This window comes from Schistocerca nitens, chromosome 2, assembly GCF_023898315.1.
Source record: "Schistocerca nitens isolate TAMUIC-IGC-003100 chromosome 2, iqSchNite1.1, whole genome shotgun sequence".
NCBI classification, from domain to species: Eukaryota; Metazoa; Arthropoda; class Insecta; order Orthoptera; family Acrididae; genus Schistocerca; species Schistocerca nitens.
The window spans coordinates 666,355,875-666,370,076 of NC_064615.1; the positions used below are offsets into that span (position 1 = coordinate 666,355,875).

Here is a 14,202-nt window from a genome sequence, read left to right on the forward strand (position 1 = left end):
TCTGTCTGGCAATAAAACGTTGAAGAAGGACCAACAGCAACACACATGTGTTACTAATGAACATTTTGAAACAACTGTGCATCATTGGTTAGAGGAAACCGAAGATTCGGACTTCAGTGTTGTGGGACAGACCCCAGACAACTCTGACAACGAAGAAATAGTCTCTGACAATGATACAGAAATGGTTGTTTCAGAAAAGGAAGAGGAAGACCTAGATCCCGTACAAAGAATTTCAAATAGTTTTTATGGCAAGAACCAGTACAAGTGGTCGAAAAATCCACCGAACAGAGCAGTTAGAGCTCCTGCGCATAATTTTATTGTAAAATTACCCTCTCCTAAGTTGCCTAAAAATGAAAAGCATGATCCTCTTTCCATTTGGTGCAAGTTGATAGATACTGAAATGATGAATGAAATTTTTAAGTGGACGAATGAAAAACTAGCTGCTTATAAAAATAAATTCTTACGCAAAAATCGGCCTGAACTCGCTGAATTAGACTCTATAGAACTGAGAGTGTTTTTTGGTATATTATTCTATTCGGCAGATTTCAAATCAAATCATGAAAATGCTGACTACATTTTCGCATCTGATGGTTCTGACTATGAAATTTTCAGGTGTATTATGAGCAAAAATAGATTTCTTGTTCTACTGCACTGTTTACGATTCGACGATGCAACATACAGGAGTGAAAGATTCTTCTGAAGAAGAAAAATTTTTGGTACCAACTCAATCTGTTATCTGCTTATGTAAACCAATTTATGGCTCACATCGCAATGTTACTGCTGACAATTGGTTTTCATCTATTGAGGTGGTCGACTATTTGATAAATAAGGACCTTACATGTGTTGGAACCATGAAAAAAAAAAAAAAAAACAACAAAAAAGAATTACCTAATGAATTTCTTCCAAACAAAAACTGTGAAGAAGGGTCTGCGTTAGTTGGTTTCACGGGTACAAAAATGTTATGTTCATATGTGCCTATAAAAAATAAATCAGTGGTGTTAGTTTCATCAATGCACCATTTTAATGAAATAAATAGGCATACAACAAACCTTAAATTATTGCCTATTACAATTCCACGAAGGGAGGTGTGGATGAGCTCGACAAGAAATGTGCAATTTACTCAACGAGCCAAAGGACAAGACCATGGCCGCTGGCAATTTTTTACAGAATTTTCGATCAGAGTGGGGTAAATGCATATGTGATCTACAGCACACAATTTACCAAGCCAATAGAAAGAGGAGTTTTTCTGGAAATGTTGGCACAAGCTTTAGTGTTGCCTCAAATGAAATGACATGCTGTGAACAACAAGTTGCCATGGGAATTAAGAGCAACCATAATCAGAGTTCTTGGACCTGATGCACTGGAAGAACAAGCACCAGATCCTGAAGATGGAGGTAAAAATAGGCAAACATGCTACACTTGCCCTTCAGAACTAAAGAGAAAAACGGGTTATTCGTGTAACATGTGCAAAAAGGCTATTTGTCTACAATGTGCAACATTTGCATGTAAAAATTGCAGCTAATGTTGTGCTATTGCAATTTTTTTTAATTATAAGACTGAAATACATCATTAGCATGTTAAGTTACTCAGAGTGCCTTATAATTTATTGTTTTAAACAGTTTTTGGTAAAATAAAAAAAAATTGTAGTTTTTTTAATTCTTATTTTGTTGTTCCTTCTCTGCTAATGTTTGCAACGCACGATCATGCAATACATCAAAAAACCTTTATAAACAGTACATTTCATAAGTAAATGTACATGCCTTTCAATTAATATACATGTATTTGAAGTATTTGGAAAAAAAAAAAAATCGAATTGTTGCCTGTACGATGCCAACAATACAGCGGTCTGAGAGACCGCATGTCAACGGTAGTGTGACAAAATCGGCACGTCATCAGATAAAGGTTAAAACCACCTCTCTTCACTCCATTTCAGTTTTCTGCATTTTTCATTTTCTGACCTGTCTATTTTTTGCCTTCCCCCCTCCCATCTCTGTTATCTGCAATGCACTTAGCTTTTCACTCTTATTTACTCATGCATGATGTTTCAGCAGCAATCTTGGTCTCTCATATTACACTGACTTCTGCCCTTAAGCTCTCAGGTTTTCAAATCTTATCCCAACAATCAATCTTTCCTTCTCATCCTGTTCAGAAAGTCTCCCCTGACCTGGGGTTTTGGATGACTTTTCTGAACTGTACCCCTTTTCCTAAACCTCTCCAGTTCTTTTCCTTCACCCTTCTTCCTCCCCCCTCATCTCTTCTACCAGAGAAAGGGGCCAGTGGCTCCGAAAGCTTGCACAAGTTAGACCTTTTTTTGTAGGTGTGTGTGTGTGTGTGTGTGTGTGTTTGTGTGTGTGTGTGTGTGTGTGTTGTCCTGTTGCTGCTTGGTGAGTAGATTTTTTTAGCTACCCAATTACATTGTATTGTCAAAAAGTTATTAAGATTGATTATTTTTGTTGTAGATACACACACACACACACACACACACACACACACAAACATGCACAGGTAATCTATGGATACCCCTTGTTATCTTGACAAGTGCAATATGCAGCTCATTTGAAACAGAAAGACAAATACGAAACTTCCTGGCAGATTAAAACTGTGTGTCCGACCGAGAATCGAACTCGGGACCTTTGCCTTTCGCGGGCAAGTGCTCTACCAACTGAGCTACCGAAGCACGACTCACGCCCGGTACTCACAGCTTTACTTCTGCCAGTACCTCGTCTCCTACCTTCCAAACTTTACAGAAGCTGTTCTGCAAGGTTCGCAGGAGAGCTTCTGTAAAGTTTGGAAGGTAGGAGACGAGGTACTGGCAGAAGTAAAGCTGTGAGTACCGGGCGTGAGTCGTGCTTCGGTAGCTCAGTTGGTAGAGCACTTGCCCGCGAAAGGCAAAGGTCCCGAGTTCGAGTCTCGGTCAGGCACACAGTTTTAATCTGCCAGGAAGTTTCATATCAGCGCACACTCCGCTGCAGAGTGAAAATCTCAATCTGGAAACATCCCCCAGGCTGTGGCTAAGCCATGTCTCCGCAATTCCGTTCTTTCAGGAGTGCTAGTTCTGCAAGGTTTGCAGGAGAGCTTCTGTAAAGTTTGGAAGGTAGGAGACGAGGTACTGGCAGAAGTAAAGCTGTGAGTACCAGGTGCGAGTCATGCTTCGGTAGCTCAGTTGGTAGAACACTTGCCCGTGAAAGGCAAAGGTCCCGAGTTCGAGTCTTGGTCGGGCACACAGTTTTAATCTGCCAGGAAGTTTCATATCAGCGCACACTCCGCTGCAGAGTGAAAATCTCATTCCAGAAAGACAAATACATTTATCAACTTCATTTCAACAGTGCATTACAACCCTTGTTGCATTTGGTTCTTTTAGTGTAGTTATCTTTAGAGTTTCATCAGATTCTGACATTTATTTTGACACTTTTAGTCATAACATCCTGGGTGCAATATCTTTCAACTGGGAATTATCTGAAGGGTCTTTGAGGATGACTCTAATATTCAAGTTACAGTCTGGAAAAACTTTTCAAAATATTGGCTGGAAATGGCACTACTGCTGGTGCTCCAACCCTATTTTCTCCAACACCACCACCAGCTCACATTATGATTGGTTTCCAAGCAGAGAGCGCAAACGGCACCACTGCCCAGACACCTAGCGTATTCTACAGTCTGTAAGAAGCTACGTACTATAAGATGCATCTTAATTTTTAAGCATGTTTTTTTAAGAAATAACATTTTTACCATTTTTGTTATTAGATTGTAAAAACAGACTAAAAAAAATTCTTAATTCATAAAACTGAACTGGCCTTCAGATTCCCTGAAAATCACCATCTGAATATTCTTCTTCTTCCTCTTTGTTGTCATAATTGTCCTCTTCAAATATAAGATGGTCTTCACTGCCATCAGGAGCCTTACTTATGCTGCACTTCTTGAAATGTTTAGCAATAATGTCTTCTCTCACTCTAGACCACAACTGTTTTACCCACTGACACAATTATTTGATTGTAGGTCATTTTAAAGCACCCTTAAGTTTGAATTCATGTTGGGTTTCACCCATCATCCGCTTGTTCCATTCCTCTCTCATATACACATTAAATGGTTGATTTAATGAGACATCAAGATGTTGCAATTGTGAAGTAAGTCCTCCCAGAATAACAGCAGTATTTCCCTGTTTCAATTTCTCTTTCACAGAATTTTTCAAATCACTGCTAACCTGAACCAGCACAAGAAGCGAACTCTTCTTGAATAAAGCACCTTTCCTTTTCTCCCACACTCTGTTAGTCCATAATTTCATACCAGTCATGTCCATCCAGCCCTTGTCATATATATGAACAACAACACCTGGCAGTATTTCAGAAGCTTTTGGCATCATTTTTTTATTAAAATGATCATTGGATGAAGTTTAATACCATCAGCACAACATGAAAGGACAACAGTGTACTGCATTTCTTCATGTCCACATGTTTTTGTAGTTACAGTTTTAGTACTTTTCATGGGAACAGTTCTATTACTCAGCACATCAAACATCAGAGGAGTTCAATCCACATATGCTACTTGGCTTAGGTCCATAATGGTTTTCTTGTGATGTAGAATGATAAAGCAATGGAAATATAATATTTTCTCTTAACAATCTTGTGGCGTTTTATGAGATATTTTGGTTTTGGTTCACATGCAAAGTCCATGACACTTTGTAAACCTGTTACACCAACCAACTTCACTCTTAAAGTCTGCTAAGTTCCACTGTAGTGCAAGCTTATGAATATGTATTTGAATCACTTTTGTATAAATTACAATGCCATCTTGATGATGTCTCTGAATCCATTTCATTACATCATCTACCAGTTTTGGCCATTTTACATGGAGTCCTCTATTTGCACATTTAGTCTTCCTCATTTTTTTTTCAATCATGAATGATTTTTACTGTTGTTGCTGGGCCAAAATGCCACTCAGATGTTCTGTTCCATGTTCTTCTGCATATGCTGTTACTTTCAATTTATAGCACACATCATATGAATACTTTTTATTTTTTTCCATTACAAAACTAGTTATCAACAAAAATATTGTACTGTTACCAATAAAATGAATCACTTTCAAATCAAGTTCACTGGTAACATCTCAAAATGTTATAATGAAACTAAGAGACCCTTTCAAAAATGTGGGTAAACCAAAAAATTTTGCTGTCAGATAATGGAACTCAGTTTTCAGCCAGGCAGTTTAAAAAATTTTTAGTGTGTGAAAGTGTGAACCATACATTAATTTCACCCACAAAGTAACACAGCAGAAGGATCATGTGTGAATTGGGCAGGCTTTGTCAGATATATTGTGTAGGTAGATATTCAAAGAGGACAGATATGGTGAGAGAATTTTTAAAGGTACTAAATGAGTTGACACATTCAGCTACAAAGGTTTCCCCAATGGAAACAGCAGGGGAACAAATAGAAGGAGAAACCCTCCTAAAGTGGATTGAATGGCCACTATAGGATGTTGGTATACAGGACTCACAGAGCAATAATGTGGATGATTTGCTTGTGAGAAAGGCTGAGAAAAGGAAAAAGAAATGGGAGAAATGTAGACCCATAGATTACAAGGTGGGCAGTTTGGTTTTAGTTAGGTGTCACAAAAAGAGTGAAAAATGTGAAATAATTATAAGCAGATTCCACCCTTTATATGAGGGGGCCATTCTTAATAACATGATGCACCCATAAACAATCATTTTAACTGACCCAAAGACAGGAAAGGATAAAGTTATGTACAGTATTCAAGACTTAAAACCATTCATCAGTGAATAATAGAAAGACAATAGCAATACAAATGATCTCAAAGTTGTCTAGTGTAATTAGTAGATGGTATAACCTCAGAAATTTGTTAATCAATAGAGATTGTATTCACTATTTAGCCAAGTCCATAGACTGGGAAAACTTTGGAAGAAAGATAGCCAGAAGCAAGGGACAATCTGTGATGTCAGTACAATTGCAGGGCTATGAAGTAGCAATATATTTTGAAAGGAGCCCCTGAAAAATGGGTGGCATGAGTTGTGTGCTTACAGCATTAAAGGTGTTAATGTGAATGTTTGGAAGCAATTTTCAAACGTTTTCTTGTGTTGTGTTGGGGAGTGAACAAATTGAATTGATTTTAAAGTCTGGTGTGGAAGTGTATGTGAACCCAAAAGGAATTGATCAGTTTTAGACTGAAGTATAAATGGAGAGTGCAAAATCTGATAAATAATCTCTCTTTGATGTAGAAAACGTTTGAATCTGCCATCCTTGCATGAAGAATACTAAAGATGTATTTAGTCAGACCTTGGTTACATGAAATATCAAAGCGATTGTAAGAATTGTGAGTGGGTAAAACTTTAACCTTTCTATGGTCTCTGATCTATAGAAGTCTTGTCCTAAATGGCCACATAATATTAAATATTAAAGTAGACCTATTAGTGAATTACCAGAAAGGATAAAATTTTGTGTAATTTTGATGTTTGTAAAATTTTATGATTTAGAATGGACTGTTTCACTCTTTCTCAAATGCTGGGGGAGGATTTGTACCTTTTTATGGGAATCAACTTAGACGTATCTCGAATAAATATTGTGGGGAAAGGCATTATACCTTGCATTTTTTGGTAAGGTATGGTATGGCATGGTTTGGTATGATATGGTATGGTATGGATTGTATGAGTTTTTGTTTGGCAAAGCTGCTTGTGCTTAGTTATTAAGTACAATCCATTCACACTCTACATAATGACCAACTGTCTCTGAAACCTTTGAATAAGCAGGTGTACAATTTAATACAATAGTCTCAAGTTTCACTATGCTGTCATTTCTCTCCAGATATCTAACTATGTCACCACACTATACTTTCCGTTGGCATTCCATAGTAGGAGTAGGGACCACTTTTTGGGCACTGGTGTGGTGAAGCTGATGGTATCCATTCTGTAGAATTGATGAATACCACCTTTTGCAGCCCACCAGTGAAAAACTGCTCCCATTAGGGTGGTGTGGGGTGGGAAGGGTACCATTCTTTGGAGTCTGTCTTCAATCCTTCTTCGGTCGGTGCACTCCTAGTTCTTCCTTTTCTCTTCTTTCTCCGTCTATTGGGCTACAGTTCTATCCTCACTCTATCCACATGCAAATGTTTTATTGTGTGAACCCTTCTTTATATTCAGTCTATTCAATCTATAAAAGTTCACTTGTTATAGCAAGCCCAAGAGGGTTTCTGACTCCAGTAGTGTAAACATTGGTTGGTAACTATTGGGTGTACTCTGTACCATAATAAGATTTAAAAGACATATTTTCATTAATTGTATGCAATGATGAATTTGAACAGTATATTACCGAACATTACTGTATATGGAATTTCCATGTGTTGTGGGATGAACAAGCAATCTGTTCTATTTTATTAATTACATACCTGCTATCTAATCTCAACAAATGATGGTAGATGGACATACAGACTGATATGCATATAGTTGTATGTGAAACATACATACTAAAAAAGAGGATTATACAAGTAGAAGTAATGAATAGTCAGAAAAATCAGGACTATAGTCCAGCAGTTGTAGTGTGAATAATTGAAATTGAAAAACTCTTCCCATTCCATGTTTTGTGGTGATACAGTGAACATATGAATTTGTTAATTTCTTGAATAAAAACATTACCTAGACTGTTTATTCAATAAATTCAATTAAAGTTATTTTCCCATTGGTTTATTATAGGTAGAAACTATTTACTAATCAAACACTTGTAAATTTATAAGCAATGGCAGGTTTTGAGGAATATCAATGACCAGAAGGTAATATAATACCGTATATACGTATGTATTGAAAAAATGGTTTTTATTTGTTACCCAGAAAATATCATGCAACAAGATACATATCACTGACATGATCACAATGTGGTAACTTAAAATGTAAATAGACCCTTGCACTAGACAGTGTTCTGGGATTGTGATGGTGGGGTTAGAAGGAGAGTGTTAGCAAGCTTCTGAATCCCTGCAACTTTTACTGATCGCATTGATGCACTGCTGCTGCCAGTTGAATCCATTGTTGCCAGATAGAGATAAGTTACCCACAGCATTGAATATATGGCCATTTTTAAGACTGGTGGGAATTTTAAATCAAACACTGAACATCTTATATTAATTTTGAGTATAAGATGCACCTGACTTTTGAAGCTAATTTTTTGAAGAAAAATCTCTCTCTTATAGTCCGTAAAATACAGTAAATAAGACAACTAGTATAGTTGTGTAAGAAGTGAACTAGTCATGCAGGAATCCAGAAACTTGTCATCAATCAATCACATTGTCTGACAATTTAATTAGTTCATGACTGTATCATTGAGATCCTAATGCTTGTATGCTTAAGCATGTCATCATCAAATTTGACCATTTATTTTGTCTTCATACTTAAAATTTTAAAATGGAATTGACTGCATAGAGAACCTTAATGCATTAAAGATTCTGAAGGAATTATCTCTAAAATTTTCCAATTTTTCCTAGCCTGTGTCTTGCATGTCAAAATTTGCATTATTTCTGGTGATGTGCTGGTGAATTTCTTCCCTGCACATGAATTGTGTCACACTGATTCTGATGCAGGTAACAGAGATGTAAACATAAATACTCAAAACTGTTAATACCCTGGATTTGGTAATGGGAGAATGACCTAGGACTAGTCTTACCCTACGATGCAGACAATTTAGTTTTGGATTTATGTAATGTTTGTGATAAAGGAAGATTGTGCCAAAATGAGTAACCTATTTGAAATATGTGACTGGAGGGGCCTCAGATATGTTATGCAGAGATAACTGCTATCAACTGTATTCTCAGTATCCACAGGAGATAAGAAATTTGTGACATCTCCTCACAAACTTTGTTAACATGTTCTTCCCAGGGTAAGCATAATTAAGATTTTTTTTTAATAAACTGGAGGCAAAACATTGTAAGTACCTAAAAACTTGTGCTGAAGCTTCAGTTGATAGATTTATGAAGTCTGCTTATTTCAAGAGTAATCAGCTTTTGAGGAATGAATGTGACTTCTTTGTCACAATCACAAGTAATAATGTACCTAGAAGCTTGTTTTGAAATTTCAGGCAATGAATTTATCAACTTTGCTTATTCATAGGGTAGTTATATTTTGAAGATTTTGGTTTTTTTTATATAATGAAAGTAACAATGTACAACATGACATAGCTTAAAACTTTATTTGTAGAGACCTACCCATGGAACCACTCTCGGCGTGGAGGAGGCTGGCCAACAGCAATGCAGGGTAACTGTAGTTCCTCCCCACGTGCAACCTTCATTTTATGGCCAAATGATGCAATTCTTGCAGGTGTGTGTGTTGATGGTGCTTGGACAACACTTGTGCTTGGCACACCTTCACCTGCAGCTGTTGCCGCTGAAACTTTCATTTCATAGCGCCGTTGTGGTGACAGATGTGATAAAGTGTAATGTGTCTGACTTGGTGGCACTTCAAACTGCTCCATTGGCTGTAGAGATTTATTGTCACATTGTATTTCTATGAATATAATTAAAAATTTACAATATCACAAGTCTTCACAGCAGCAAAGCAAGTAGCCGATCACAATTTCTACACTCAAGATTTTAAAATAAATTATGTGGAATGCCACAATGATTAAAGAAATACCAAAATAGAATGATAATTCCTGAGATGGATAAATAATTATCTAGTCAATAAACCATTTTAATGTCACACTTACTTCATATTGGACCTCCACTCAGGATGAGATACACCCTGAGATACTATAATTTGTACAGAACTCTATTTCATAAATGCAGTCTAGTTAGATTGCAAGGGAAGTTTACCTTGTGACCAAAGTTTTACTCTGCTGCTGATAAGAGTTACCATTACAGTTAATACTTTCTTTCACATGTATTTTCATTTCAAGTATTTGTATTAGTATTATGAGCAATAAAATTTATGATTCACCATACCACAGACTTTTCATGGCAATAAAATACTTAGCACTCAGCATTAACGTAAAACATACTGGTTATATAAGTCAGGATTAATTAGAATCACAAAAATAAACAGTTTCAGCATCAAGCTTCAGAAGTCAGTGAGTATTTTCCTTGATACTAAAAGGAAAAACAAAATTTTGGAAAGGTGTAGTGGTGTAGTACATATTACTGGGGGAGAGAAACTTCATTCTTAACTCAATGTAAATAGTGAAGCACAAGCAAAATGGCAAGGATCAGAATTAATGACCTAACTGGGTACTCCACTTTTGTCTTAATTCTTCAATTCACAACTTGTGTCTTAATTTGTGTAAAAGTGATTGAACATAGTAATTATTAGGAATTATTGCACTTCATTTCAAAGGCTTTCCTAAATTTTCCTTAGGATCACTTTCCTAAAATCAGTTATGTGGTCAGCAAATGATGACTACATGTGCAACAAATGATAATTCTTATTTTCTGTTATTAATATGTTTCTTTCAGTTTAGTCAGAGGTATGCAGGGAAAAAACAGTATTTAATAAAAAATGTCTCTATTTCCTTGTTTTCAAAAATCAACTATTTATCTGCAGTGTGCACTGCTTACACTGTATGAAATGTTTATAAAGTGAATATTAAAATTATTCTGGTATATCAAATGCTTGATGAAGTTTTGGGAGTGCAGCTGGTTGTTGTTTTCTAAGAAGGAATTTATTTCTTCTGGGCAACTGTAAGGCATCTTCATGTAAGCTGCCAAAGACTGACATGACTTCTGAAATTTTGAGAGGGTACTTTCTGAGAAGAATTGGACAACATATTACTTTCTACCACATGCGTCTCACAAAATGATCACAATGAGAAAATTTTTGAAATTAGAGCTAATACAGAGGGTTACTGACAGTCATTCTTCCCGCATACCATTCTTGCGTGGAACAGGGGACGGGGTCAGATAGTGGTACCAGAAGTACCCTCTGCCACACACCCTCAGGTGGCTTGTGGAGTATTGGTGAAGATACAGATGTAGACTGTAACTACAAGACTGACCACATGGGCAGCAGGTGTGCCCTTGATGGCAGAAATGCGAAATTTAGCTGTACGTAGAGTTGCTGCCCACTACATCCATCATTGTACTCTGTCATTTATGCTGAGAGAAAATCATGGAAATAATGGGTTCTGTGCATTATTCAACTGATGGTCACCAGCGTGGTTGAAAAATTCATTCATAGGAATAGGTAGTACTCCATGGAAACAGGCAAAAAGATGGTTAGTTGCCTATTGTTCTTGGATGTTCTGGTTAGAAAGAATAGGTTATTCAGTTTATGATAAGCCTGCTCACATGGGTTTAAAATTACAGCTTCAAGTGTCCTTCAACTATCACAAAACATGAATGCACTTAGGACACTTGCACATTCGGCACACACAATTTTTTACTCTGAGATTTAGCCTAAGGAGCTCACCCATCTAAAAGCACTCTTCAAGGAAAATTCATACTCCAGCTAGCAGATCAACAGGGCATTATAAGTTAAAAGAAGAAGAAGAAGAAGAAAAACCAGGAATCAGGTAAGGAGGATCGAACACCAGCAAAATTCAGAGCTTTTCTTTATTTTGTTGGAAATGTCTCATTCAAAATAGGCAGTATGCTCTGGAAATTCCAAGTTTAAGTGGTTGGAGCAATCAACATAATTATGCAGATGTCCCTTAAAGTCATGTCCCTTGATGTGGCACAGAAGTATACCTCCACCAAAACCAGTTCACGTGGCTAAAAAAACAGCAGCAGCAGATCTTGGCGTCACTTGTCTCAGCTCACTGATTCTCTGTGCTGTACTTATTTACAACAACTTTGCAATATTTGCCTGTTTTCTGGACACTGATTTGGACTTTGTTATTCCTGCCCATCAACATTTGTCTTGCACATGGCGATGTCTATATACCTAATGTGAAGTGGACTCTGTTCTCTATACAACGGCATGTAATACCTACTGTGAGTGCACTGATGGTCTGTACGTGCACTGAGAGAGCAGTTTGTATAGAGTGCTCCCCAGTCTGACAAAGTCACAGTGTTCTCCAGCACTAATACTGAATTATTCAGTAACTCACCAGAGTACTTTAATTGCCAAGAGTTATCCACACCTAGGGCCAGGACAGTGGCTATCAATTGGGTAGCACATAGATTCCATTATTTCTACAATTTCCTCTCAACAAAGATGACAGTATACACAGAGGGTCATGGCAGGGCCCACCCCATTAGGACATCTGATATCTGAATTTTGAGCATCAAGGGCACTGCCTACTGGCAGTATGGCTGGTATTGCAGTTACAATCATGTCACAAAATGCATACAGCACACTAGTATTTTGTGCAATGTGGACAGCCACAATCAGTCTTCAATGGCTCACTCAATAATGTCTGGAAGGTGCCCAGAAAAAAATGTTGTGTGTTGTAGAAAATGATGACTACCTACACTCCTGAATCATCATCATGCTTATAAAGGTTGCCTGCAATTTACCCAAGTAATTATATGACTCATTAATGCTATTTTTGGAACAGAAACACCCACAATTCCCACACAAAATTATCAATGAGGTTAACTAGATAATAACATTTAAATCTACACTAACACAGCAGTGGGTGCATATCTCGTGTATGTCAATGTTACAGAGCAATATAGTTCATTTTTTGCTCTACACAAGGATTACAATGTTAATGTCCATGGAACATGTATGATGTTCTTGAGATCAGCAAGTTCAGATGTGATTGCCTCATTAAACCATTCACAGTCTGCCTTGAGAATGATTTGTGTGTTTGGGTAGGTGGGGGGTGAGGTGGGGGTGGATTCAGAAATACAAATTTTATATCAGATGGCTTCATCACTACCAGGAGCTTTGTAAATCACAATTTCTATTTTCAAATGCATTTTTACATACAACAATAAAAACCTGTCACAATAACTAACCAAGCTAGCACCATCCAGGGACTGTATGTAGACTTTATAGTTGATAATCACACCATTAGGAAATCTGGGTGGCCGCCAAGAGATGAGGAGAGTTCTGGAGTCCATCACCAGTGCTTTTATATCATCTGGGGCACCAGGAACTAAAACAGAGCAAAAGGAAACTTCGAGCTTTAAAGTAGCAAGTTTAAAAATTGTACAAACAAAGGCAGGTAAAGAGTGATGAATAATGAACTCAGAGTACTTTTGTGGATTAATTACTGACACCTATACATACAAGTATTTCATTTTTTCTCATTGTTCAAGCAGCCACACTGATATGCAAATTTCATAATATTTATTGTATATTGCTCCACATCATTCAGCTGAAGTTCTATATTTTACTCAGAACTGTGTGACAGAGACAAGTAACGTATGTTATATGTGCAGCCCACTACAGAAGAACAAAAAAATTATTTTTCACAGTAAATGAAGTGTATGACTATCTGCCTGTAGTTTTTTATTTCTGATTAACTAATATAGTGTAACTGGACAGATAAAAAAAAACTACTCACTAAGCAGCAGCAGGAGAACACACACATAAAAGAAGGTTATACTCATGCAAGCTTTTGGAGTCAGTGGCTCCTTCTTCTGGCAGAAGGGTTGATGGGAAAGGAAGAGGGTTGAAAGAAAAGGACTGGAGAGGTTTATGAAATGGGGTAGATTTCAGAAGAGTCACCCAGAACAATAGGTCTGGGGAGACTTAGCAGGTGGTAAGGGTGACTTTTCTGAAATTTACTCCATTTTCCTAAACCTCTTCAGTCCTTCAATTTCACCCCTTTTCCTTCACCTTCAGCCCTTCTGCTGGAAGAAGGAGGCAATGGCTCTGAAAGCTTGCATAAGTATAACCTTCTTTAACGTGTTTATTCTCCTGCTGCCATTTGGTGAGTAGATTTTTTATCTATCCAGTTACATTATATTGTCAACAATTGATTATTTCATGATTAACTAATATGTCATTTGTATATTGCTTTTATGCAATAAGTGACTTATACAAGTCAAACAATGATGAGCAGATTGAATATTGGCTTGAGGAAAAGGATGAGAAAGATAGCTTAGAGAAGCTGTTTCACAGTACATGGAAAAGCATTTGAAAAATTCTGACATAGTATAAACAATAATAACAATAAACTTACGAAAAGCAGTAAAACTTTCAAAACCAGTAACTTTCATCTTTTTATTATCAGGATGTGTAACTGATGTCAGGAAAAAATCATTCAAGCAGAATTATGCATAATTTTAATGTTGACAATATATTCAAACTTAGAACCTCTTCAGTACTAT

General features: G+C 36.9%; 1 protein-coding gene across 1 annotated transcript in view; it reads right to left on the minus strand.

The window, feature by feature from the left end:
• The window catches only part of LOC126235233 (Down syndrome cell adhesion molecule-like protein Dscam2), a 263,828-nt gene that overhangs the window by 111,592 nt on the left and 138,034 nt on the right, over nucleotides 1-14,202 (minus strand). Inside the window, exons 12-13 of the mRNA XM_049943965.1 lie at nucleotides 12,883-13,022; nucleotides 9,193-9,461 (exon numbers count right to left, since the gene is read on the minus strand). Of these exons, the coding sequence (XP_049799922.1) occupies nucleotides 9,193-9,461; nucleotides 12,883-13,022 (409 nt within the window). The remainder of the gene's footprint in view (nucleotides 1-9,192; nucleotides 9,462-12,882; nucleotides 13,023-14,202) is intronic.